The following is a 27,532-nucleotide window of genomic DNA, read 5'->3' on the forward strand; positions in this document are numbered from 1 at the left end:
AGTGTAAAATGTATTCAGTAAAAAAGACGACATTCACAACTGAACAAAGTGAGTAAGGAGGAGTGAACCAGTGAAGAGCAACATGTGATCTATGAAGACTGTGTGTGTGTGTGTGTGTGTGTGTGTGTGTGTGTGTGTGTGTGTGTGTGTGTGTGTGTGTATTATTAACTCTGTCACTTGCATGAATTCACTTTTTTACTTTCTGTGACATGGGAAACAAAATCATGAGTAAATCAGTGAAAAAAATACAACAACTAATTAGCAAGACGTTAATAAAAAAAAAAATAGATTACATAAATGAGATCAGTATCAAGAATGACCAAATAAATAAATAAATAAATGAATAAATAAAATGTAAAAAAAATAAATCATACATTTGCAAAATAACATTTGTTGGAATCGAAGAAGAAAAAACAACAAAAAAAACTTCTAAACATACACTTAATATAAAATAGCAACAAAATAACTGAAGTTTCCACAAAAATATGTTGAAACACATTATTTATGTGACTGACTCCATTTAATACAGTTAAAGCCTGTTGTCCATTAGGAAACTAGAACATAAACCTGTTTATCATCCCTTTGGTGTGTGTGTGTGTGTGTGTGTGTGTGTGCGTGCGTGTGTGTTTGCACCTCTTAGACTGACTTAAAGCAGAAGATGAGTGACTGTGTGGAGGAAGAGGAGGGCAGAGCAGCATCTGCAGTGTCCAGCTGTCTGTCCATGAAGAGTAACCGGTCTAAAGAAGAACCTCCAGACTTCAGTGCTGAACCTGGACCTTCAGACACAAAGTAAGACAGCTGTTAGAGTGCAGTGTGTGTTCACTGTTTTCGTGTGAAATCTGTTTGTGGAGAAAGTAGACGTGACACCAAAACTGATGCTTCAGATCATGAGCCACATCCGCTCTTTTAGCTCGACCCCCCCTCACAAAAAAACCAAAATCGCGACCAAACTGCGACCAAATCATGAGCTGCTGTGAGCGACTGGGAAAGCTGGGAGCACCAGTGCTGCCAGTGGAAAAGTTAGTCTGGAGTCCTGATTTACAAGAACTAAAAACATGTTTCAAACATTTGTGTTTCCAGAGGTTCCTGCCACAGAGCAGAGTCTGCAGTGTCCAGCGGTCTGTCCATGAAGAGCGACTGGTCTAAAGAAGAACCTCCAGACTCCAGTGCTGAACCTGGACCTTCAGACACAAAGTAAGACAGCTGTTAGACTGTGAGCCTGATGGAATATGATGACATGAGATTATATAGCAGAGCAAGTAGTGAGGATAGGGCTGCTCAATTAATCGAATTTTAATCGTGATTACAATTTTGGCTCCAGACGATCTCAAAATTCATATAATTGAGGAAAAACGATTATTTTGTCAGCAGTGGCGGTTCTAGACCAATTTTACTGGAGGGGCCTGGCTGGGGCCAGGGGTTTTGTCAGAGGGGCACATTCAACCCCGGGCAAAAAAGACAAAGATTCAAAATTATATCAGATTTTTTTTTTTTCCATAAAACTAGTGATTACGCATTGTAACCAAATTGAATGGTTCAAAATATCACATTTGAGACACAAATATAAGAGACAGAAACAATGGAAACATCGTATTTTTCAGTGTAATCTTAGTACAGACAAACTCCTCACTTAGTACAAACTCCTGCTTCTAAAATCTTTATCAGGCAGTTTCATCAACATCATCATCACATCTTCATTACACCACTGTCTTCTTATCATCTTCATCAATAAATCATCATATTTACACTCTAAAAGTTTATTGTTGCCTTGTAACAATAAAATATTGTTCATGGTAGTCATTTCTTGCTTCTGACTGCCTCTTGTCGGGTGGTTGGTAACTTTTCGAGCTCACCATTTTCACCTTAGATCAACAAAACTGACTGCCGTTTCCAGCGGTGCAACGCTCTAAAGCGGCTTTCACAGAGCGTGCGCACGGCGCAGACCTCGGCCCGCGCAGCCATTCATTGTGTATGTGATCGCGGAGCGCACCAGTTTGCGTTTATATTTAGAAATCTAGATGATTGACATCATGAGATATGCACTACTCTTGCAAAGACAATGCAGTATAGTCATACATTTATTATAAAATTCCATGTGAAGTCACACACACAACAGGTAACAGGTAGGAAAAAAATACAGCCTTCGTTTATGTAACATAATTTATTTAGAAGCTTTAGTTCAGCTAATTCATAAATTAAAGAATGTATTTGCCTCTTTACATGGTTCATCTGAAGCTGCTATATTGTCCACCAGAGAAAAAGTGCGCCAGAAGAAGAAAACTACTTCCTAACGTCTGTTTCGGTCGCGTAGCAACCAGCGCCACATACGTGCATGCCGTGCGTGCGTGCGCCCTACTCTGCACGCGTGTGCACGCTGCTCTGTGCAGGTCTGCGCCGTACACAGTGCAGAGCGCGGCCCAAACCGTGCGCTATGAGAAAGCCTCATCACAATTTCTCATCTTGGTTCGGAGGGGGGCCACTGCGGGGTCCAGACTCAGTGTTACGGGGGAACTGGCCCCTGTTGGCCCCTCCCCAGAGCCGCCAGTGATGTCAGTTTCCTTTCTGAGACGATATTCAGTATTGACCAAAATAATCGTCATTATGATTTTTTCCATAATCGAGCAGCTCTAAGTGAGGATATCAAGAAAAGAGACTGCAAAGAGAGAAATGACTGCTCCCTGCTCTGCAATCCAGCTGTTCAACCTAAACACATCTGGGTCTGTGCTGTTTTCCACAAACCATGATGCTGTTTGATGTTTTGCGCCAAAACACCTGAGAACATTTTTACTTGCACCTGCACTCACAAGTTCTTCACACACCTGTGTCTGAAGTTTAGATTCACTGTCTTAAGTTTTTTATTCACTGTCAAGATTTACTGATCTGCAAATCCAAATCAGAATCGGTGCAAGACAAACTGCAGGCCTGTATTACAGTATTTTCTCACCTCGAGGTCTTTTATTTAGTCTTTTTTTAAGATTTTAAGATTTGAGTTAAAACGTAATGTTGTCATAAACAAACTGCTTTCATCTCCACAGGGACAGGAAGAGGAGTCGAGGTGATGTGAAGGAGCAGCTGTCCTGCTGTGCTTTGTGTCAGGAGGTCCTGAGGGATCCAGTCTCCACCAGCTGTGGACACTGGTTCTGCAGACAGTGCATCACCTCACACTGGGACCAGTCTGGTTCATCAGGAGACTCTGCCTGTCCCCAGTGTGGAGAAAGATCCAGAACAAGACCTGGACTGCAGACACCCAGTCAGACCAGCACAGTGGACGGCGGTCTGCAGGAGGTTTTAGACGAGCATAAGATCAGTCTGAGGAGGAGATGTGAATTTGTGACAGAAGGAACTGCTGCAGCAGGAACTGGAACCCCCCTCAACAGGATCTACACTGAGCTCTACATCACACAGGGACGGAGGGAAGGGGTTAATACCCAACATGAGGTGTGGCAGCTGGAGACAGCATCCAAAACAGAGACCCTCCATGACACTCCAATCAAGTGCCAGGACATCTTTAAACCCTTATCTGACAAAGACACACACATCAGAGTAGTTGTGACGCAGGGCGTTGCTGGCATTGGAAAAACCTTCTCAGTGCAGAAGTTCACTCTGGACTGGGCAGAGGGCTTGGAAAACCAACATGTCAGTCTTGTGGTTCTGCTTTCATTCCGAGAGCTGAACTTGATCAAAGATGAGCGCTACAGTCTTCTCCAGCTGCTCCGTGTTTTCCATCCAACATTACAGATGGTCACAGCAGAGAAGCTCGCCGTCTGTAAAGTCGTGTTCATCTTTGACGGCCTGGATGAAAGCAGGTTTTTGTTGGATTTCCAGAACAATGAGGTCGTGTCTGATGTCACACAGACATCATCAGTAGACGTGCTGTTGACAAACCTCATTAAGGGGAATCTGCTTCCCTCGGCTCTCCTCTGGATAACTTCCAGACCTGCGGCGGCCAATCAGATCCCTCCTACATGTGTCCACAGGGTGACAGAAGTCCAAGGGTTCACTGACCTCCAGAAGGAGGAGTACTTCAGGAGGAGATCCAGTGATGAGAAGCTGTGCAGCAGAATCATCTCACACATCAAGGCGTCCAGGAGCCTCCACATCATGTGCCAGATCCCAGTCTTCTGCTGGATCACTGCTGCAGTTCTGGAGCACATGTTGACGACAGACCAGAGAGGAGAGCTGCCCAAGAGCCTGACTGACATGTACTCACACTTCCTGCTGGTTCAGACACAGAGGAAGAAGCACAAGTACGATGAGAGACATGACAGGAGTCAGCAGGAGCTGATGGAGACTGACAGGGAAGTTCTTCTGAAGCTGGGCAGGCTGGCGTTTGAACATCTGGAGAAAGGCAACCTGATGTTCTACCAAGAAGATCTGGAGGAGTGTGATCTTGATGTCACAGAGGCCTCGGTGTACTCAGGAGTGTGCACAGAGATCTTCAAAACTGAGTGTGTGCTCTTCCAGAGAAAAGTCTACTGCTTTGTCCATCTGAGCATTCAGGAGTTTCTCGCTGCAGTCTACATCTTCCACTGCTACACCAAAAGAGACACAGAGGTACTGGCCAGAGTCATGAGAACACACAAGTGTAAAGGTGTTGACAATGAGCCATCGTTGGATATCTTCCTGAAGACAGTCATGTCTGAAGCCCTGCAGAGCAAAAACGGTCACCTGGACCTCTTGGTCCGCTTCCTTCATGGCCTCTCACTGGAGTCCAACCAGAGGCTCTTAGGAGGCCTGCTGGGTCAGACAGAGAGCAGAGCAGAAGACATCCAGAGAGTCATCAACAACCTGAAGGAGATGAACACCTACAGTGTCTCACCTGACAGAAGCATAAACATCTTCCACTGTTTGATGGAGATGAATGACCTCTCAATACATCAGGACATCCAAGAGTTCCTGAAGTCAGAGAACAGATCAAAGAAGGAACTCTCTGAGATCCACTGCTCAGCTCTGGCCTACATGCTGCAGATGTCAGAGGAGGTCCTGGATGTTTTGGACCTGCAGACGTACAACACATCAGATGAGGGACGACGGAGACTGATCCCAGCTGTGAGGAACTGCAGGAAGGCTCGGTTAGTCCTGATGTGAAATCAGCATTATACAAACAGTGTAGAGCTGCTTCCATACCTGACACCGTCAGAAATATGATAAAGATATGTAGTTCTGTAAATATTCAGGATAAAGGATTGATTCTGAGAGAAAAAATATACTTCAGGCAGTCCAGAGTAAAAAGAAGGCAATGTAATGGTGATGCCCATAGCAGCTCAGCCCTACAATACTTCAAAATCAGAACCAAGTTTTTGCTGTGTAATTGAACTTGAGCATCAGTTTTTTTTTTCCTAAGGTTTAACATTTTTCCCAAAAATTAGTTATTTTAAATCCCGGGAAATTTTTCTTTTTTTCCCGGGATTCCCGGGAAATAAGTGTTTTTTTAATTTCTTTTTTTTTTTTTATTGCCATATCTTTTATTGATAAGGCCTATAGCTGATAATGAAGCTAAGCCCAGGTCATTGTCAGACATTAATCTAGGCAATTATCTGTTTACATATGCCAGCCTAACCTTTTTGTAGGCTAAATATAGTAGGCTATATTATTTTTATGATTGTTACAATAACAGAATTATGACAGAGCCCAGCGTCAGTGCAGGTGTGAGTGGAGAATGACAACAGCAAGCTAGTATGAAGGATTTCATGCTATTTTTATGATCGTTACTATAACAGAATTATGACATCCATTCCAGACATTAAAGCTGCCCGTTACATGCATCTGCATGCCGTGAAGGCTATCGGAACCACAAGTGGCATGTGAATTATTGAGGCTATGTGACTTTTCTAGGGAAGCAACTTTTACACAACCAAAATTTTATATAGCTTGATTATATAATAAACGAACTAAATTCCTCATTAGACCATTTCTTGAGACGATTCAGTAGGCCTATAGGCTAGCGGTGGGACGTGTACACGTGTAAACGTACACGGTTAGCCAATCATAAACGTTTAGAAAAAACACGAACCACGTACAAGTTTTTTCATCATGTGACTTTAAGTTCACTCACGAGCGAGATGGCATCCACCAAAAATAGAAACACTGTTCGGAAGTTGTTTGAAAGAAACGTAAGTGGTAACACTGTCAGGTGTACACTGTGTCACACTGAATTAGCCTTTAAGGGTAGCAGCACAGGCTTCACACCCAAACAGCCTGGGGACAGAGCCCGGCATCAGTGCAGGTGTGAGTGGAGGACGACAACAGCAAGCTAGCATGAAGGATTTCATATCCAGAAAATGTGACAAGCCACGAAGCGAAGCAATTAACAACTTAATTGTGGAAATGGTCGCCCTCGACATGCAGCCTGTGTCGATTGCTGAGTACAACGGATTTTATGTGTACACGTGTACACGCAACTATACAGCACGTGTACACGTTTTGAATTTTTTGTACACGTTCCCAGCCCTACTATAGGCCTAGGCTATGTGACTGCGTGTGGCAGCAAACGTGGATGATCACTCGAGATTCACATTTTTTATTATTGTTGTAGAACCGACATTTCTCTTGCTAAGAAGCTAGCTTCCTTCCTGTGGCTGTAATGTGAGCAAGCTAACAATGTCCCTCATCAGTGCTGAGTCTCCTCAGCAGCTCTGTCTCATCACCATGCTGATGATACAGAGCTGGCACAGGGCCAGGGGCTGGACTTTCTCACACTGCTTGAAGTGTTCAGCACACTCTAGTACAGTGTTGCCAAAACTGGAAGCTCACACCCACATATAGTCTCTACAAATTTTTGCTGTCCTTGGACACTTGGACATCTTCACGGGGTGCTGAGACTCCAAATGTCTCCTCAAACCACTGGTTGATCCCCCTGAACGCCTCATCACACTCTCACACAACCTGCACTCAGCAGTTTCATTGTCAACTCTGCAAAAATATTTGCAACCTCATATAATATGAGGTTGCTGCTGCTCGCAAAATGTGCGTCATTACCGTAAATATTAGAATAGAGGTGCAAAACATTTTTTCCCGTTTCCCGTCATTACATTTCCGGAGAAATGTAATGGTAGTCTGACTACCAGTCTGGTCTAGTGAACAATGATGTTACTGCTCAGGCAACAAGGGAAAAATAGAAGGTGGGTTATTGCTATACGCACATCGCCATGGGTGCTGGGCTAATAAAAAGTAACAATGGAAAAGACGTAGAGTCCGCACACCAGTACTCCATATTAGACCTTTATTATTAAAACAACGTTTCGATCAGCGTGTGATTTTTATCAAGTTCAAGTCAACAATGTGTTCTGGTGGCCTCCTATATGGGTTGATTCTCTCCACCAGGCACCCTGATGGGGAGCAAAATGAGCCCCCAATTCAGTTCACTTTATGTGGCCCTTTTTGAAAAAGAATACGTAAACAACCCTGATAATCCATTCTTCCAACACATTAAAGTGTGGAAACAGTATGTGGATGATATATTTATGGTATGGAAGGGATCTGTAGATGCCTTAAATGAGTTCTATGCATACCTTAACAGATGTCATGAGCATCTAAAGTTCACCATAAACCATGATCCCGGAGAGATCAGTTTTCTTGATACTCCCATAAAAAGAGAAGGCAGTGGTTTTGTGACTGACCTGTACAGGAAAGAGACAGACACATGCTCGTACTTACACGGTGACTCTTTTCATCCCACACACCTGAAAAAAGTCTACCTATTAGCCAATACAGTAGAATCCGGAGGTTATGCAGCAAAGAGACAGACTATGAAAAACAAGTTGAAGAATTAGACAATAGATTCACACAAAAGGGATACCCACAAGGGTGGATCAGGGCGGCCATAGAAACGTTTAGTACTCGTACACAGGAAGAATGTCTCACCTCTAACCAACAGAGAGCTCCCATGTACAAAAACACATGTTGCTTCCTACAGTACTCACCCCTAGGGAAAGAGTTTGAGAATATTTTGAAGCAACACTGGCATATAGTCAGCACAGACCCACAGCTATCTAAGGTGTTTACCACCCCACCAAAGACAGTCTACAAACGCCCTCCCAACCTCAGGCAGGTGTTGGTGAAATCTGACCTTCCACCCATAAGGAAAGGGACTTTTCTAGACAGACTTCCAGAAGGAAATTTTAGATGTGGATCATGTAGGCAGTGCAACTACACGACAAAATGCACGTCTTACAAACACCCGCACACAGGAAAGTTGATGAAAATTAAAGGCATGATAACGTAATCAAAAAAATTGTATTTATCTAATTACCTGTTCTTGTTGCAATCTGGTTTATGTATGTAAGCCAGATTGGTAAGCCAGATTTGCAGAAGCAAACCACAGTGCAGCTGCTATGAGGTACATAGGCATAGAAAATGTAAAAGTCCCTAGGAGAGGAGACAACCTCCTACTGAGACGAGAAAGCTACTACATACACACACTTCAAACACTGCACCCATTAGGCCTTAACCAAGAAAATGAGATCAGGCATTTTCTGTAATATATCCTGCACATTCTTGTGGATACGATACGATACGATGATCATGCTCTAAATGTACTATGTAATGTATTATATGCTTCTGTAAATGTTTTCATTGTTTTTCAGTGTAGGCTGTTTAATGGCTCCGCCCACCACCCAATGCAGGCAACCTAATTATGGCAATGGCCTGCACCTGGTGGAGAGAATCAACCCATATAGGAGGCCACCAGAACACATTAGTCAGGTTTCCATCCAAATAAATCAAAATTTTTGAGCGAATTTTGTCAAAATGCGCAAAAGAAAATGCGAGTTTATGTCTGTTTCCATTAGTTTTGTTTTGCGATTATTCGGAGAAGAGTGCGCCGTGAGATGACATCATAAGATAGCGTCTGTGTGTCGACTGAACAACGACAAACACTCAGCTGACACTCAACAGCTGATCAGGGACAGATTCCTGCTGAACTTGTCGGCTCTTGGGAGAAGTCTGCTTACTATTTTGGCAGCGCTAACTTCATACCGAACCATCCTAAATAAGAGAAAACATAGAAGAATGTTAATGTTAAGAGTGTAGACTGTAGTGTAGAAGTGTGACGTGGTACCCGGTCCAGTCATCGTTTCTTCGCAAAACCTGTTTCCACAGCAGGAAGTCGCATTTTCTTTGATCAATACGCTGAGAAATCCACCTTCTCCAAGCGTAAAAACTTTTTTGCGAATATTCGGCCGTTTTTCAAATTTCTGGCATTTCCATCCAAGTTTTTTTTTTTTTTCGCAATTTTTGGAAATGCGAATAAAAATAGGTGGAAGGAAACATGGTTAGTGTTGACTTGAACTTGATAAAGATCACACGCTGATCGAAACATGTATTAATAATAAAGGTCTAATACGGAGTACTGGTGTGCAGGCTCTAAGTCTTTTCCAACAAGGGAAAAATAAACATGACTGGTAACAAATAATCTGGAATGAACTACTCACTCAGACGCACTGAGGAACAAAGAACAAAGGGATCCTCCTCACCTGAAGAGCAAAGAGTGAAGGAGCTCAGGAGACTTAATACACCTGTGTGAGCTCCTGTCTTCAATTAACACACCTGTGACTGAAAAACAACTGAGCTGATAAACAGTCATTAGTAATATGGATATGATGAGCGAGCAGGCTGAGGCCAATCTCTGACTGATAAATATCCAAAACACTGGACATTATAGCTACATATTTTATTCTTTATTCAGATTGAGTGACTGCAGTTTGACAAAGAGCTGCTGTGCTTCTCTGGCCTCGGCTCTGAAGTCCAACCCCCATCTGACAGAGCTGGACCTGAGTGAGAACAAGCTGCAGGATTCAGGAGTGAAGCTGCTGTCTGCTGGACTGGAGAGTCCAAACTGCAGACTGGAGACTCTCAGGTCAGACTGCACTTTTTAATGAATTAATTTATTAATGAATTTATTTATTTTGAACATGTTGTATAAAGGACAACAGACAATGCAACAACAGGGCAACAGAAGAAAAGTACAAAAAGAGATCAATAAATTCAATGCCATTTCCTAGATGGCCAGCCCATGTTCAAAAGGGAGTAGGAAGAAGTTAAAAACTTATACGATCCTACCCCTTGACTTCCTACATATTACATATATATTGTATCATACTCTAGTAATTATCATCAATATTATATTATTGAGCTATGAACATGTAGAAACATATAAAATCTGTGTAATTAACATCAATATTGTATTATTAATATATCAAAATACAGAGAAACATAAAGTCTAATATTATCTAATCATACACATACACACACATATATACACATATATACATACGCACATTCACATACTTATATACACGCATACACACATATTCATACATACACACCTAGTTCAAAAGTAGAGTCCCAACCTTAGATTGCGTACAACACGCATTTATACACAATTATTTTCAGTCATCCATGTTCCTGTATCTGGTAAAAATGTCCTCCTTATATTTCCTAAAACAAAGCAAAATGCTTTTGCTTTGTTTTAGCCCTTCACTTGAGCTGTTCCACAATTTTACACCATTAATGATGTGTGAACATGTAATATTCTGTTAGCCGAACAGGAGTTTTACAGGCTTACATCTCAAATTGTTGTCAAACTGTATTTTCACACAATCCTTGTGTGTTGAAATGAAAAACTGTGAACTTGAGTGATGATTTTTTACATTATTTAACATACAGGGGTCCAAATGGCCTCCGTCTGTGGGAATCTGATATTTATTGTGTAAATTCCACAGAACGTATAGAGGACACCATCATCGAGGTCTTAGTCCAACTATGGATTCACAAAGGATTCCAATATTTTCTTTGATGAATCATCCGGGACAAAAATCCCATGTGGGCATATCAGTGCATTCTGGTATCTTTCACAGATTAGACATGATGGGATGGAGTTGATATGTCCAACTTTTACCATCCTGATCACATTCCCTCATGGTAACTGTTGTCTTGTAACTGTTCTGAACCTCAACTAAACCTTTAGGACCTCTTGTTTTTCATTGATTATTATTTTGATCATCTTCACACACTTTTTCCCAGCTCACCTACTTCCCATGCAAAACTTTGTTTAAACTCTGCAGGCTGACAGACGACCACGCCAAATGAACATTTTGTATATTTCAGGATATTTTCTGTCTACAGTCCCTCAGACTGAGCCATATGAACACAGTCGACTGTCACCATGTTTTTGACTGAATACCGTGATATCCATATTGTGAGGATATTGTTAGGATGACTGGTTGGTGCTTTTATCAAAGTGTAAATTAGTGCTTAACAGTCATTAGTAATATGGATATGATGAGCGAGCAGGCTGAGGCCAATAACAGAGCAGCGAGGACGTCTAATAAGTTGAGAAAGCTGCATCCCTTTACTGTAATGCAGCCTTTAAAAGCAGGAGAGGACAACACTGATGCCATAAGATATTACCATATCCCAAATCTCACATGATATCTGATCTCATATCACAGTATCCATATTATATCAATATATTGATGGGCCCACTTCTACTGCCATCACCTGGTCAGTCTTTTTATTTATTCATTTATTTTTTAAATGTAATTTTTATTTTGGAAAAGCATTCCTTATACATTGTCTCTCCTGGTATTAAACACTCTAATACTCGGCTCACACAACATCAGCGTCAAATTTTTCAACTCGTAACTTTTCAAGTCTTGCTTTTCCAGACATTTCCTTTTGCGGCCCAACAAACTATTTACATTTGAACCTGGAAGCTTTTTAAAGTTTTGTAAAGCACTTTGGAACTTTCCTTTCAAGGCGTAACATAAATATGAATTAGTATTATTATTAATATAATTGTTAGAATAAGTATTTCATTGGTTTGTCCTGCCTTTTTGAATATTTACAAAAACTCTTGACTGATAAATATCCAAAACACTGCAAATTATAGCTACATATTTTATTCTTTATTCAGACTGAGTGGCTGCAGGTTGTCAAAGAGCTGCTGTGCTTCTCTGGCCTCGGCTCTGAAGTCCAACCCCCATCTGACAGAGCTGGACCTGAGTAAGAACAAGCTGCAGGATTCAGGAGTGGAGCTGCTGTCTGCTGGACTGGAGAGTCCAAACTGCAGACTGGAGACTCTGAGGTCAGACTGCACTTTTTAATGATGTGTGAACATGTAATATTCTGTTAGCTGAACAGGAGTTTTACAGGCTTACATCTCAAATTGTTGTCAAACTGTATTTTCACACAATCCTTGTGTGTTGAAATTAAAAACTGTGAACTTGAGTGATGATATTGTACATAATTTCAACATGCAGGGTAGTGCTGGGCGGTATGACCAAAAATGTACGTCACGGTATTTTTCACAATTATATTGGTTTCACGGTATAGGACGGTATTTTCTTTTTTCATGCACGACTGGGTGTTAACCACATTTTCTAATGATTTAGAGAAGAATTACTTCAGTAAATTAACTTAGAATGACCTATTTTACTGTCATGAGGAATGAATACTGGACATTAAGGTCCAGACAACTGGACCTTAATGTCCAGTTGTCCACCCTAGTATTAATACAGGTTTACATGGCAACACAAAATGATGTAAAGAGATGGCACTCATGATTCTAATGAAGTGAAGGAATCAGAATGCATGACAGTTGCAGTCAAAACACAGAACCTTTTTATTATGCAAATTTAAGGTCACTTACATTAATATGGATTTTGCTTCATGTTGTTGAGGTAGGTATCACATTCAAACAAATAAATTGTAAACTAAAAGTATGCAACTTCCAGTAGTAATATTATTACTCAAGCCCAGACACAGTACACAGTATTCAATTATTGAAAATATATATATAAAAAAAGTGCACTTTTTTTTTTTTTAATGTTTCCAATACTTGAATACTGTGTACTGTGTCTGGGCTTGAGCAATACAATTACTAATGCAAGTTGCATACTTTTAGTTTACAATAACAGGTGTTATCTTTTCATTTACTCTGATGGTTTTGTAAAGCACTTTGGAACTTTCCTTTAAAGGTGTAACATAAATATTTGTTTATTTGTTTATTTAAAAGGATCCCCATTAGCTGACACCAAAACGTCAGCTAGTCTTCCTGGGGTCCAGACAATAAAATACAAAGTCAAACATTACAATATCAGTTCATAAATTAAAGTTCAAAAATACATCCTTTAAATAAAAATTACAAATAAAGAATACAGAAAACATCATACAAATCCTATATAATTTGATGTTTTTCTGTCACTCAAATACACTAGGCCTATATGATATTAAGGTGATGACACAAATATATTCTTAGTCTCCGTTTGAAACCAGCCTTGCTTTTAATGTCACGAATCTCCCCTGGAAGAGTGTTCCAATATGCAACTGATCTATAAAATACTGTCCTCTTCACAGAGTCAGACTTAGGTAAGGGTAACGTAATCCGACCACTGTTCGCCCCTCGAGTGTTATATGAATGAATATTTGAACAGTAAGTTATATTATTATAAAGAAATTTAGGAGTCTGAGTGTTAATAATTCTATGAAAATATATAAGTACATTAGCAGATAGCCTATCCTCAACCCTCAGCCAGGAGAGACATTCATGCATTTCTACAACACTTGTTCTTGGAGAACAACCAAGAACCAGTCTTGCAGCATTGTTTTGCGCCACTTGTAGTTTTTTTAGAAGACTTTTCGTTGCAGCAGACCAAACAACCAAACAGTAATCTAAATGACACAAAACCAATGAACAAACAACTTGATGAAACAACTGTGTGTTGAGAAACGGTGCACATTTACGAGTTATGGCAACAGCTCTGCCCATTTTGGCAACAACTTTGCTGATGTGATCAGACCATGACAATGTACAATCAAGCCAAAGTCCAAGAAGCTTCACAGTTTTTACTTGCTGAATTGTTTGACTATCTATTTGTATATTCAATTTAGGATTATCTATAGCTAGAACCAAACATTATACACTTTGTTTTTGATATATTAAGGATCAATTTATTTGTTTTGATCCAATTATATAATATGCTAATCTCACAAGACAGAACCTGATTAAGCTCTGAACATGTGGGGGCAGCATAATAAAGAGTAGAATCATCAGCAAACATAGTCAACTTAGCCTTACTGAGTACATACGGCATATCATTAGTAAAAATTGAAAATAAAAGAGGTCCCAGGCAGCTACCCTGGGGGACTCCACAGTCCAGGGACTTACTATCAGATAAAGCACCATTGAAATAAACTCTTTGTGACCTGTCAGACAGATAGCTCTTAAACCACTGAATTGCAGAGAAATTAAAACCATAACTAATAAGCTTGGAAATTAAAATGTCATGGTCTATCACATCAAAGGCAGCACTGAAGTCAAGCAATACTGTTCCCACAAGCATTGAGTCATCAATTGATGTTAACCAGCTATCTGACATTTGTGTCATTGCAGTACAGGTGGAGTGGCCAGATCTATAAGCGTGTTGGAACATTGTTGTTAAATTATTGTGGGAAAAGTAATCTTGATGAGTGTTAAATACAATCTTTTCCAGTAATTTACTGAGAACAGGTAGAATGCTTATAGGCCTACTATTCGAACCACAGAAGGTTGATTTTGTATCTTTGGGTAAAGGAATAATCTTGCACTCCTTCCAAAGTTTTGGACACATGCCACTCATCAGACACTTGTTGAATATGTGACAGATAGGTTTTGAAATCTGTTCAGCAGATAATCTCAACAGCCTTCTGTCCAAGTTGTCCATTCCAGCAGACCCACCAACAGTCAAAGATCTCAGCAACATTTCCACCTGCACAACACTGACCTGATGAAATTCAAAATTACACAACTTGTTCTTCATAATGCATTTTTTTTTTATCAGCTCATCTCAGTTAGAGTAATCAGTACAATCCATTTTCTCTCGAAGTTTAGAAACCTTATTAACAAAATAATCACTGAAATAATTTGTAATCTCAGCTGGCTTAGTCAAATAAATTCCATTCAGTTCAACAAAAGAAGTGCAAGTAGATTTTGTCCCCATAATTTCATTAAGTACATTCCATATTTTCTTACTGTCTTTACCACTGTCAAAGATTCTCTTTTGATAATAGTTTCTCTTTTTTACTCTGTTCACTTTGGTCACATTATTCCTCAGTGAACAAAAAAAATTTCTGTCTACAGGAGAACCAGAAAGAACAGCAACCTTTTTAGCCTCATCCCTCTGAAACATTAAACTCTTTAATTCAGTATCGACCCAAGGAGCACTTTTGGCTTTGACTGTAAATTTTTTTAACGGAGCATGATTGTCAACAACTCTCATGAAAAGATCCATAAATAAATTAAGGGAGGATAAATAAATGAAGGGAATATTAATTAGTATTATCAGTATTATTGTTAATATCATTGTTATAATAAGTATTTCATTGGTTTGTCCTGCCTTTTTGAATATTTAGAAAATCTCTTGACTGATAAATATCCAAAACACTGCAAATTATAGCTACATATTTTATTCTTTATTCAGACTGAGTGACTGCAGGTTGTCAGAGAGCAGCTGTGCTTCTCTGGCCTCGGCTCTGAAGTCCAACCCCCATCTGACAGAGCTGGACCTGAGTTGGAACCTGCTGCAGGATTCAGGAGTGGAGCTGCTGTTTGCTGGACTGGAGAGTCCAAACTGCAGACTGAACACTCTCAGGTACGACTGCACTTCTTAATGATGTGTGAACATGTAATATTCTGTTAGCTGAACAGGAGTTTTACAGGCTTACATCTCAAATTGTTGTCAAACTGTATTTTCACACAATCCTTGTGTGTTGAAATGAAAAAATGTGAACTTGGTTGATGATATTGTACATTATTTCAACATGCAGGGGTCCAAATATTATAATATTTTCTTTGATGAATCATCAGGCACAAAAATCCCATGTGGGCATATCAGTGCATTCTGGTATCTTTCACAGATTAGGCATGATGGTATGTAATTGATATGTCCAACTTTTTCCATCCTGATCACACTCCCTCATGCTAACTGTTGTCTTGTAACTGTTCTGAACCTCAACTAAACCTTTAGGACCTCTTGTTTTTCATCTTTCATTTCATTTTGATCATCTTCACACACTTTTTCCCAGCTCACCTACTTCCCATGCAAAACTTTGTTTAAACTCTGCAGGCTGACAGACGACCACGCCAAATGAACATTTTGTATATTTCAGGATATTTTCTGTCTACAGTCCCTCAGACTGAGCCATATGAACACAGTCGACTGTCACCATGTTTTTGACTGAATACCATGATATCCATATTGTGAGGATATTGTTAGGATGACTGGTTGGTGCTTTCATCAAAGTGTAAATGAGTGCTAAACAGTCATTAGTAATATGGATATGATGAGCGAGCAGGCTGAGGCCAATAAAAGAGCAGCGAGGACGTCTAATAAGTTGAGAAAACTGCATCCCTTTACTGTAATGCAGCCTTTAAAAGCAGGAGAGGACAACACTGATGCCATAAGATATGACCATATCCCAAATCCCACATGATATCTGATCTCATATCACAGTATCCATATTATATCAATATATTGATGGGCCCACCTCTACTGCCATCACCTGGTCAGTCTTTTTATTTATTCATTTATTTTTTAAATGTAATTTTTATTTTGGAAAAGCATTCCTTATACATTGTCTCACCTGGCATTCACTCTAATACTCGGCTCACACAACATCAGCGTCAAATTTTTCAAGTCTTAACTTTTCAAGTCTTCCTTTTCCAGACATTTCCTTTTATGGCCCAACAAACTATTTACATTTGAGCCTGGAAGATTTCCACTCCTAGTTTGAAGAGAGTATAGGGGACAGAAAAATAAATCAATAACTACATAAATAAATAAAAAAGGGAAAAACAAAACATATGTATATCAGTACATATATATATATACACCTACACACATACCTGCATTCATACATACTTATGTATTTTTTTTTTGTTTTTTTTTTGTTTTTGTTTTTGTTTTTTTTTTGTTTGTTTGTTTTTTTGATGTTGTATTTTATCGCATCTGCTTTTTTTAAAAAAAAATTTAAGTCTGGACATTTTTTCCCATGGACCCCAGGAAGAGTAGTTGTTGTTGCCTTGGCACCAACTCATGGTGATCCAAATAAAAAAAAAAAATAAACAAATAAATAAATAAACATACTTACATTCCATATGTACACCTGTACATAGATACACAAATATACATCCAACACTCATTTGTCCGTACAAACACACTGTGGAATCAATGAAAATCTGATCTTATTGGTTTAATGTATTCAGTCCACTTGGTCCATATCAACTAGAATTTTTCTTTTTGGATCCTGAGGGAAAATGACAGTCGTTCCATAATCTATATTTCATGTACTATTTTTATCCATTCATCAGTGACTGGTGGGTCTGGTTTTAGCCATCTCCTTGTGACCGCCTTTTTACTTACTCGTGTTTCTTGTCCTTTTTGCTCCATCTTTCAAATGGGATATCACCCATGTAGATAGCATCACATCTAAAAGGAATGCGACTTCCAGATACATTATTTAGATGCTCATGTATTTCTTGCCAATAAGGGACATGAACCTGGTAATTCCAGAAGATATGGAAGTGATTGGCATCATTTATCTCCTCCAGCAACTACCACCATCTCCAAAAGGCCTTTTTTGCGAGGGAGTCCTAAAAAATGGTGCAATATTTTTGCAGCAGAGCTCTGGCCATGCAGTCCAACTGGTTGAATTCCACTGCACTTCACATATTCTCTGCCAACTCTCGTCCCGAATTTGAAAATGAGCCTCCTTCTCCCATTTCTTTGTTACATGAAGCGTATTTTCAGAGCGACACTGGACAATATTATAATTGGAGATCATTGTCTGTTTATTTGTGTTTTTCATATTTTGATGTCTTTTCATTTCAGGTGTTATCTTTATCTTTTCATTTACTCTGATGGTTTTGTAAAGCACTTTGGAACTTTCCTTTAAAGGTGTAACATAAATAAGAATTAATATTATCAGTATTATTATGAATATCATTGTTATAATAAGTATTTCATTGGTTTGTCCTGCCTTTTTGAATATTTAGAAAAATCTCTTGACTGATAAATATCCAAAACACTGGACATTATAGCTACATATTTTATTCTTTATTCAGATTGTGGAGCTGCGAGTTGACAAAGAGCAGCTGTGCTTCTCTGGCCTCGGCTCTGAAGTCCAACCCCCATCTGACAGAGCTGGACCTGAGTGAGAACGAGCTGCAGGATTCAGGAGTGAAGCTGCTGTCTGCTCTGGTGGAGAGTCCAAACTGCAGACTGGAGACTCTCAGGTCAGACTGCACTTTTTAATGATGTGTGAACATGTAATATTCTGTTAGTTGAACAGGAGTTTTACAGGCTTCCATCTCAAATTGTTGTCAAACTATTTTCCCACAATCTTTGTGTGTTGAAATGAAAAACTGTGAACTTGAGTGATGATATTGTACATTATTTCAACATGCAGGGGTCCAAATGGCCTCCATCTGTGGGAATCTGATATTTATTGTGGTAATTCCACAGAATGTATAGAGGACACCGTCCTCGAGGTCTTGGTTCAACTATGGATTCACAAAGGATTCCAATATTTTCTTTGATGAATCATCAGGGACAAAAATGCCATGTGGGCATATCAGTGCATTCTGGTATCTTTCATAGATTAGGCATGATGGTATGGAGTAGGGATGGGCATTTTCAGTGATTTCAATATTCAAGTACTCGAATTACATTATGAACAAGTAATCGATTATTCGCAAATGATATATTTTACCGTAAAAAAAAAAAAAAATTCCAGGAGGTCTGTACTTAACATCGGTTCCTATATTGCAGTGATTCTCATTGGATTTTCCAATCCAATGAGAACGCCCCCTAGTGGTCCGCCATGAAATTGTGCTTTATATGGAACATTAAAAAAAGAAAGAAAACGTTTGCAAGGACTCACAGAAGTTTCCTGGAACTCCCTTTTCTAAAAAAAAAAAAAAAAAAAAAAAAAAATCAACTGTATATAGAATATAACAAATAAACACTGTAGAAACAGTAGAAAAAAACTCTGACTGACGGCTGATCATTGTACTACAGCTGTCTCCAGTTTCCGTTGATGATGGTCAGTAGCCTAGTAACGTAACGTCAGAGTGACAGAACTGTGCTGAGAACTCGCTGTCAGAGAAAACACTCAGGCTTATGGTACTAGCTACAGTACAATAAAAATGTATCGGTGGCTAAAGACAGGGACAGTATAAAGAAAATCAAAAGAGGAGGAAGCCGACACTGCGACACCACATACAACTGCAAAGCGGTTTTTCAACACTGGTGGGCTGAAACAAAGAAACGCAACTGGCTGGATGTGGGGCCAGATTTGAGACTAAAACTCTCCACTTTGGAGCCAGACATCACTTTCCTCATGTCTCAGGGCAGCAGATGCATTCTTCCCATTAACCCCTTGTAGACTATTGTCACGAATTCGCCTCAAACCCCTTCCAGTCTAAATGCATCCCAGGTGGTGTGTGTATCCCACTGATGCTGTTGATGCATATTTCACACATACCACAAATTGTATTGGAAGCACTCTACCACCAATAATTAAGGCAAAAAACACAAACAATTTATTTGTGTAGATAATTGTAAATAAATTCAGGCAGTAAGGGGTTAAGTCGGGGCATAATGGGTGAGTAGGCCTACCAATGATATTTTACTGGCTGCTATGTACTGTTGATGTATATGCAGTGTTAATTTCGTCAGATGAGGCTAGACGAAATATATTTGTCAACGATGGGTTTTTTCATGACGAAGACGAGACAGAATCCATACCCCTAAACACTGACTGTGACAAAATTAACACGCATTTTTTGTTGACGAAAAAAGACGAGACGAAATCTACTTCATTAAATAAAAACTTAATAAAATGTGTCTTTCCTTTTTCGTCATAGACTTTTAAATTACAATCCAAAAAGTGCATTCATTGGATGCGCTTTAGTTTTTCTCCTCCTGTGCTGCTGTGTGCTCATGCCGGTGTGTGTGTGTGTGTGTGAGTGTGTGTGTGTGTGTGTGTGTGTGTGTGTGTGTGTGTGTGTGTGAGAGAGACTGAGGAGCACACACCCACCGGCGCTGTCTGAAGCGTAGTGCGCGAGAACAAAGTTAAAACAGCAGCGCACTGACATAGATTGTGTAACAAAGTGAAGAGTTGCCACTCCGCTCTGTTTTCACTGGCTAACAGCAGCACACTGGCTTAGCTTGTCTATTCAGAGAAGAGGTATCACTTCGGCTTATTTTTCAGTCTATGTTATCACATGCATACTACAGCTCATTCATTGGTAGCTGAATTGTTAGGTCTGTTTGATAAGCAATTTAAATTTTTAAAATAATAATAATAATTTAATATATTGTCAAATTAAAAAAAAAAGCCAACATGATGCAGGTCAAAGACTAAAAAAAAGACTATTGACTAAAACTAGACCAATATACTTTGTAATTTAGTCGACTAAAATACTTTAGATTTTCTTCGACTAAAACTAGACTAAAATGCCAAGACTTTTCGTCAACTAAAATTTGACTAAACAAAAAAGAATCTAAGTTGACTAAATATGACTAAAACTAATAAGGGCATTTGACACAAGACTAAGACTAAAACTAAATTGAAAAATAGCCGACGAAATTAACACTGTTATAGGCTATTTAATTTTTTTTATATTTTCCATTGCAATTCATTCACTTTAAATAAAAAGTAAATCTTAAGCGGAAGTTCATCTGTCAATTAATTGAAATGTTTAAAATATTATGAATATCTTTTATTTACAAAAAAAAAAAAAAACACATTGAAAGCTAAGGGCTCATTAACAAGGGTGGCCTACTCATGAGCAGCAGCAATTACATATGTTAGGGGAACAGGCCAATATTAATATACCATGTAAAGTGGTATCTGCTAGAAATCGGTAAACCAGCATCGGTTTACCGATAGACAGTACAGGCCAAAAGTTTGGACACACCTTCTCATTCAATGCGTTTTCTTTATTTCCATGACTATTTACATTGTAGATTCTCACTGAAGGTATCAAAACTATGAATGAACACATGTGGAGTTATGTACTTAACAAAAAAAGGTGAAATAACTGAAAACATGTTTTATATTCTAGTTTCTTCAAAATAGCCACCCTTTGCTCTGATTACTGCTTTGCACACTCTTGGCATTCTCTCCATGAGCTTCAAGAGGTAGTCACCTGAAATGGTTTTCCAACAGTCTTGAAGGAGTTCCCAGAGGTGTTTAGCACTTGTTGGCCCCTTTGCCTTCACTCTGCGGTCCAGCTCACCCCAAACCATCTCGATTGGGTTCAGGTCCGGTGACTGTGGAGGCCAGGTCATCTGCCGCAGCACTCCATCAATCTCCTTCTTGGTCAAATAGCCCTTACACAGCCTGGAGGTGTGTTTGGGGTCATTGTCCTGTTGAAAAAGAAATGATGGTCCAACTAAACGCAAACCGGATGGGATGGCATGTCGCTGCAGGATGCTGTGGTAGCCATGCTGGTTCAGTGTGCCTTCAATTTTGAATAAATCCCCAACAGTGTCACCAGCAAAACACCCCCATACCATCACACCTCCTCCTCCATGCTTCACAGTGGGAACCAGGCATGTGGAATCCATCCGTTCACCTTTTCTGCGTCTCACAAAGACACGGCGGTTGGAACCAAAGATGTCAAATTTGGACTCATCAGACCAAAGCACAGATTTCCACTGGTCTAATGTCCATTCCTTGTGTTTCTTGGCCCAAACAAATCTCTTCTGCTTGTTGCCTCTTCTTAGCAGTGGTTTCCTAGCAGCTATTTGACCATGAAGGCCTGATTGGCGCAGTCTCCTCTTAACAGTTGTTCTAGAGATGGGTCTGCTGCTAGAACTCTGTGTGGCATTTATCTGGTCTCTGATCTGAGCTGCTGTTAACTTGCGATTTCTGAGGCTGGTGACTCGGATGAACTTGTCCTCAGAAGCAGAGGTGACTCTTGGTCTTCCTTTCCTGGGTCGGTCCTCATGTGTGCCAGTTTCATTGTAGCGCTTGATGGTTTTTGCGACTCCACTTGGGGACACATTTAAAGTTTTTGCAATTTTCCGGACTGACTGACCTTCATTTCTTAAAGTAATGATGGCCCACTCGTTTTTCTTTAGTTAGCTGATTGGTTCTTGCCATAATATGAATTTTAACAGTTGTCCAATAGGGCTGTCGGCTGTGTAGTAACCTGACTTCTGCACAACACAACTGATGGTCCCAACCCCATTGATAAAGCAAGAAATTCCACTAATTAACCCTGATAAGGCACACCTGTGAAGTGAAAACCATTTCAGGTGACTACCTCTTGAAGCTCATGGAGAGAATGCCAAGAGTGTGCAAAGCAGTAATCAGAGCAAAGGGTGGCTATTTTGAAGAAACTAGAATATAAACATGTTTTCAGTTATTTCACCTTTTTATTGTTAAATACATAACTCCACATGTGTTCATTCATAGTTTGATGCCTTCAGTGAGAATCTACAATGTAAATAGTCATGAAAATAAAGAAAACACATTGAATGAGAAGGTGTGTCCAAACTTTTGGCCTGTACTGTATATATATATATATATATATATATATATATATATATATATATATACATACATATATATATACATATATATATATATATATATATATATATATTAATAATTCATATCATACAAGCTGTGATGTTGGGTTAAAAAATCTACATTTAAAATAGTTTTGTATTAAAAATATTTATGTTGGTTAAAAAAAAAAACAATAAATTAATGATGAGAACAGACACACCCTGTGACCCTGACGGCCCAGAGTCACTTACGCCTAAGTCTCTGGAAGAGAGAGCGCGAACACAAACACGTTTTGGGCACGACCCTCATATCAGGACGGTGGATGCAAGAAAGTGGATTAAACTGTGAAAACTGATAAAAGCTCGGAAAAATATCTACAGTGGAATTCCCCCGGACGGCCCGGACCTGCAGGAGTGCAGCTGGAGGATTCGCTCAAAAGGAGAATCGCATTGGTATGCAGCCGTTTTGTCCTGCTAAAGGCTAAATGCTAGACCACTAATTCAACACAACAACAGCTAATTTCACGAGCTACCCGCTAGCATAAAAGCTAACGGCGGAGCCCTCGGCTCAATGCTGAAGGGAGATGTATAGCTGGGTTTCAGTCACGTGGTTATGATGACGCGCGAAGGCGGCGCGATTTCAGATGGAGGGCAGGAAGTAAAAATGGAGAGAACATCTATGGAGGAAACCGTTGCAGAGAGTCTGTATTGTACGGATTTAGATCCAGTTTCAAGACAAAGATACAAGCAATTAATTAACAAATATGTTGGACGTGACCCGAATCTCATGAAGATGAGTGAGTTTTCGACAGAACTTAAAGATTTGCCGACAATCAAGGCTGTTGATATCACAAACTATCTGGACCTTCAGACATCACACTACACCAGACAGCAGATGAAAGCCTAGAAAAGTCTGGAGGCATATAACTTTTTTGTCAGCGGGTGGGTCCACAACCTCGGTACCAAGCGGCTCCACGATGATTATGGTTTGGTCTTCGCCAGGGTGAGTGTTTGTTCTTATATTGTTTTATGTGTTAAGATGCTAGCAGCTAGCAGGAGCGGCTATAATGTCAACAAACATGCAACACATCTTAACGGCGACGTTAGCCTGACAGTCGTTTTAGTTTTTTGGTAACCGAGGTTGACCGTCGGAGCCCAGTCTACCGACTCAACGTCACCCAAAGCGCTAAGGCAGCCTAAAAAGACCCAATGAAGTCCATATTAGACTACCGGTAACTTAATAATCATTACTAAGTAAATGAGCATTTAACGACAACATAGTGCTATATAAACACAGCCACAAAAACCACGTTAGCTGGCTAACATACCTCTGACGAAGTGGTCGCTGCAGACACGGGCATTAGCAGACTCTGCTCCTCCCGACCGCAGACGTAGATTTAAAATCCACTTTTTACGGCGTTGTTCTGTGAGCTTTTTACATTTTTCACCTTTGTGAACAACAGTCTTTGGTACTCTATAAAACCCCTTTTCCTTTTCTCGGTTAGAACGTTTGGAGCAGCCGTAAACTACACAAAACATGGGAATTTTTTCAGACAGCAGATCCTCAGTAATTAAGCTACTTCAGTTCCTGCCCTCCATCTGAATTTCGCGCTCTCACGATGCAGCAATGTCACGTCATGTGAAAGCAACCTATCGGTGAGCGGCTGTTTTATTGTGTGTAAAGCTAACCGTTAGCAAGGAAGCTAATGCCGCGAGCTAACCGCTAGCATGGATGCTAACGGCAAAACGCTAGCTCCAATACCAAGCAGCCCTGCTAGGCTGACACACACACACACACACCAAGCACTGATGCAGTATTTTGAAGGTACTTTGTTAAGCTTTATAATGAGTTATGGTGAACTGTGTGTGTGTCTGGTGCTTTATTTGTGCATCTTAAGCACATTAAGTCATGTTTACTTCCTGTGAACATTGCAAAAAGGTTTTATATCTTGGTTATTTGTGTTAATTCGTATGTTAAATGCTATGTGAAGAACATAAAATTAATAATAATTATTTTTATATCATAACATGATATTTTGAGTTGATTATTTTGCTATTAAGCAATTGTGATATTATATTGCAATAAGAGTTCAGTTAAAGCAACTATTCTCTACAGACATGGATTCAGTATGAACTTAAAGTGATTTATGTTCAATAATTCATGTTGTGAGATCTGAGAAAATGAAAGTATGTGTTCTGATCCTACTTATCGTAGGTCAAGTTTTTTGAGATACCCTTGGACTTGGACTGGATCTGCTTGGATGACGGAGCCACAGTGATATTGATGGCGAGCCTGACCCTGGAGGATCATTAGACTCACGACCGCGGAATTGAATCCTTTTTTCACTTTTACATATATGCACACACCACCACACACAGTAGTGTGGCGTGACTGATCTCCACCTGAACAGTGCACACACAGTAAAGTGAACTGACCAAACAATAAAAAGAGACTCACGCAGCTGCAAAAACATTTTTTATTTTAACTTGGTTTGTTATTTTTCATAGTTACCCGGGTAAGGTTGTTTTGTGTATTTTCTGTGTTCATACTGTTTTCCCACTGTAATAAATAGGGAAGCATACTGTTTCTTAAAAAGCCATACAGTTTCTGTGTCTTCCTGGTGTCGTTGTTAATCCTGTGCTCCGTAGTCAAACCTGGATCCTCTGTTATCTGGCCATTAGTTTAAGTTACTGTTACATTACCCACATTTCCTCAGAAGGGTTACACCAAGCTGCGTGTCTATATAAAGCCAGCACATTTGAAAGTTCTTCAGACACAAAAATGTCTAAAACAAGGAACCTAACACAGGAAACACGCCTGAAGATAGAGATTCTCAGCCAGGAAGGGTACAGCTGCCTCCAGATAGCCAGGAAGTGCAGATGCAGTCCTTCTTGGAAGACAAACCAAGATCTGGGCGTCCAAGGGTTTCTTCAGCAAGAAACGACCGCATCCTGATCCGCATGTGCAGGCAAAACCGCCGAATGACATCACAGGAGCTTCAGCAGCAGTGGTCAAACCAAACTGGTGTCCAGTGTTCCACCCGCGCTGTACGTGGCCGACTTTTAGATCACGGCTTAAGGTCCTACAAGGCTATCAAGAAGCCCCTGATCAATGAGAGACAGAGGCTAGCCCGGCGTCGTTGGGCCCAGGCACACAAGAACTGGACAGCCAGGAAATGGAAGAAGATTCTGTGGTCAGAAGAATTTGTCAAGAATTTAGTTTTGTTAGTTTTTCTTGTAAACAATGAACAAAAAAATATAATTTGGATTTGTTTGTATCTGTCTAATGCAGCCACACCTTTTGAAACACAAAAAAGATTTTTCCACAAATATGTCATGATAATATTTGAGATTGTGTAAAATTTTAAGGGTGTCCGAAATCTTTTTTCCACCACTGTACATGTATAGTTGTTTTTTTTTTGTTTGTTTGTTTTTTTTGATGTTTTATTGTATCGCATCTTCTTTTTTAAAAAATGTTTGTAGTCCGAACATTTTTGTCCATGGACCCCAGGAAGAGTAGTTGCTGCCTCGGCACCAACTAATGGGGATTCAATAAAACAAATAAAATAAATAAACATATTTACATGACATGTGTACACCTGTACATAGATACAAAAATATACATCCAACACTCATTTGTCCGTACAAACACACTGTGGAATCAATTAAAATCTGATCTTATTGGTTTAATGTTTTCAGTCCACTTGGTCCATATCAGCTAAATTTTTTCTTTTTGGATCCTGAGGGGAAATGACAGCCGTTACATAATCTATATTTCATGTACTATTTCTGTCCATTCATCAGTGACTGGTGGGTCTGGTTTTAGCCATCTCCTTGTGACCGCCTTTTTACTTGCTGCCAAAAGTATTTGAGCCAGTTCCTTGTCCTTTTTGCTCCATCTTTCAAATGGGATATCACCCATGTAGATAGCATCACATCTAAAAGGAATGGTACTTCCAGATACATTATGTAGATGCTGATGTATTTCTTGCCAATAAGGGACATGAACCTGGCAATTCCAGAAGATATGGAAATGATTGGCATCATTTATCTCCTCCAGCAACTCCCACCATCTCCAAAAGGCCTTTTTTGTGAGGGAGTCCTAAAAAATGGTGCAATATTTTTGCAGCAGAGCTCTGGTCATGCAGTCCAACTGGTTGAATTCCACTGCACTTCACATATTCTCTGCCAACTCTCGTCCCAAATTTGAAAATGAGCCTCCTTCTCCCATTTCTTTGTTACATAAAGCGTATTATAATTGGAGATCATTGTCTGTTTATTTGTGTTTTTCATATTTGATGTCTTTTCATTTCAGGTGTTATCTTTATCTTTTCATTTACTCTGATGGTTTTGTAAAGCACTTTGGAACTTTCCTTTAAAGGTGTAACATAAATATGAATTAGTATTTTCAGTATTATTATGAATATCATTGTTATAATAAGTATTTCATTGGTTTGTCCTGCCTTTTTGAATATTTAGAAAAATCTCTTGACTGATAAATATCCAAAACACTGGAAATTATAGCTACATATTTTATTCTTTATTCAGATTGAGGTTCTGCTGGTTGACAGAGAGCAGCTGTGCTTCTCTGGCCTCGGCTCTGAAGTCCAACCGTCATCTGACAGAGCTGGACCTGAGCTACAACAAGCTGCAGGATTCAGGAGTGAAGCTGCTGTCTGCTGGACTGGAGAGTCCAAACTGCAGACTGGAGACTCTCAGGTCTGGCTGCACTTTTTAATGATGTGTGAACATGTAATATTCTGTTAGCTGAACAGGAGTTTTACAGGCTTCCATCTCAAATTGTTGTCAAACTATTTTCCCACAATCTTTGTGTGTTGAAATGAAAAACTGTGAACTTGAGTGATGATATTGTACATTATTTCAACATGCAGGGGTCCAAATGGCCTCTGTCTGTGGGAATCTGATATTTATTGTGGTAATTCCACAGAGCGTATAGAGGACACCATCATCCA

General features: G+C 39.7%; 1 protein-coding gene across 1 annotated transcript; it reads left to right on the plus strand.

The window, feature by feature from the left end:
• Window positions 1-665: 665 nt before the first annotated feature.
• On the plus strand, window positions 666-27,273 carry LOC115378860 (NACHT, LRR and PYD domains-containing protein 12-like; the record flags this gene model as incomplete). Its single annotated transcript, XM_030079397.1, has 8 exons — window positions 666-789; window positions 1,081-1,194; window positions 3,036-5,072; window positions 9,686-9,856; window positions 11,915-12,085; window positions 15,459-15,629; window positions 18,101-18,271; window positions 27,108-27,273. Coding segments are annotated over exons 1-8 (3,069 nt in total), but the record flags the coding sequence as incomplete, so codon positions are not given.
• Window positions 27,274-27,532: the final 259 nt, after the last annotated feature.

The sequence above is a fragment of the Myripristis murdjan genome, chromosome 20 (assembly GCF_902150065.1).
Source record: "Myripristis murdjan chromosome 20, fMyrMur1.1, whole genome shotgun sequence".
NCBI lineage: Eukaryota > Metazoa > Chordata > Actinopteri > Holocentriformes > Holocentridae > Myripristis > Myripristis murdjan.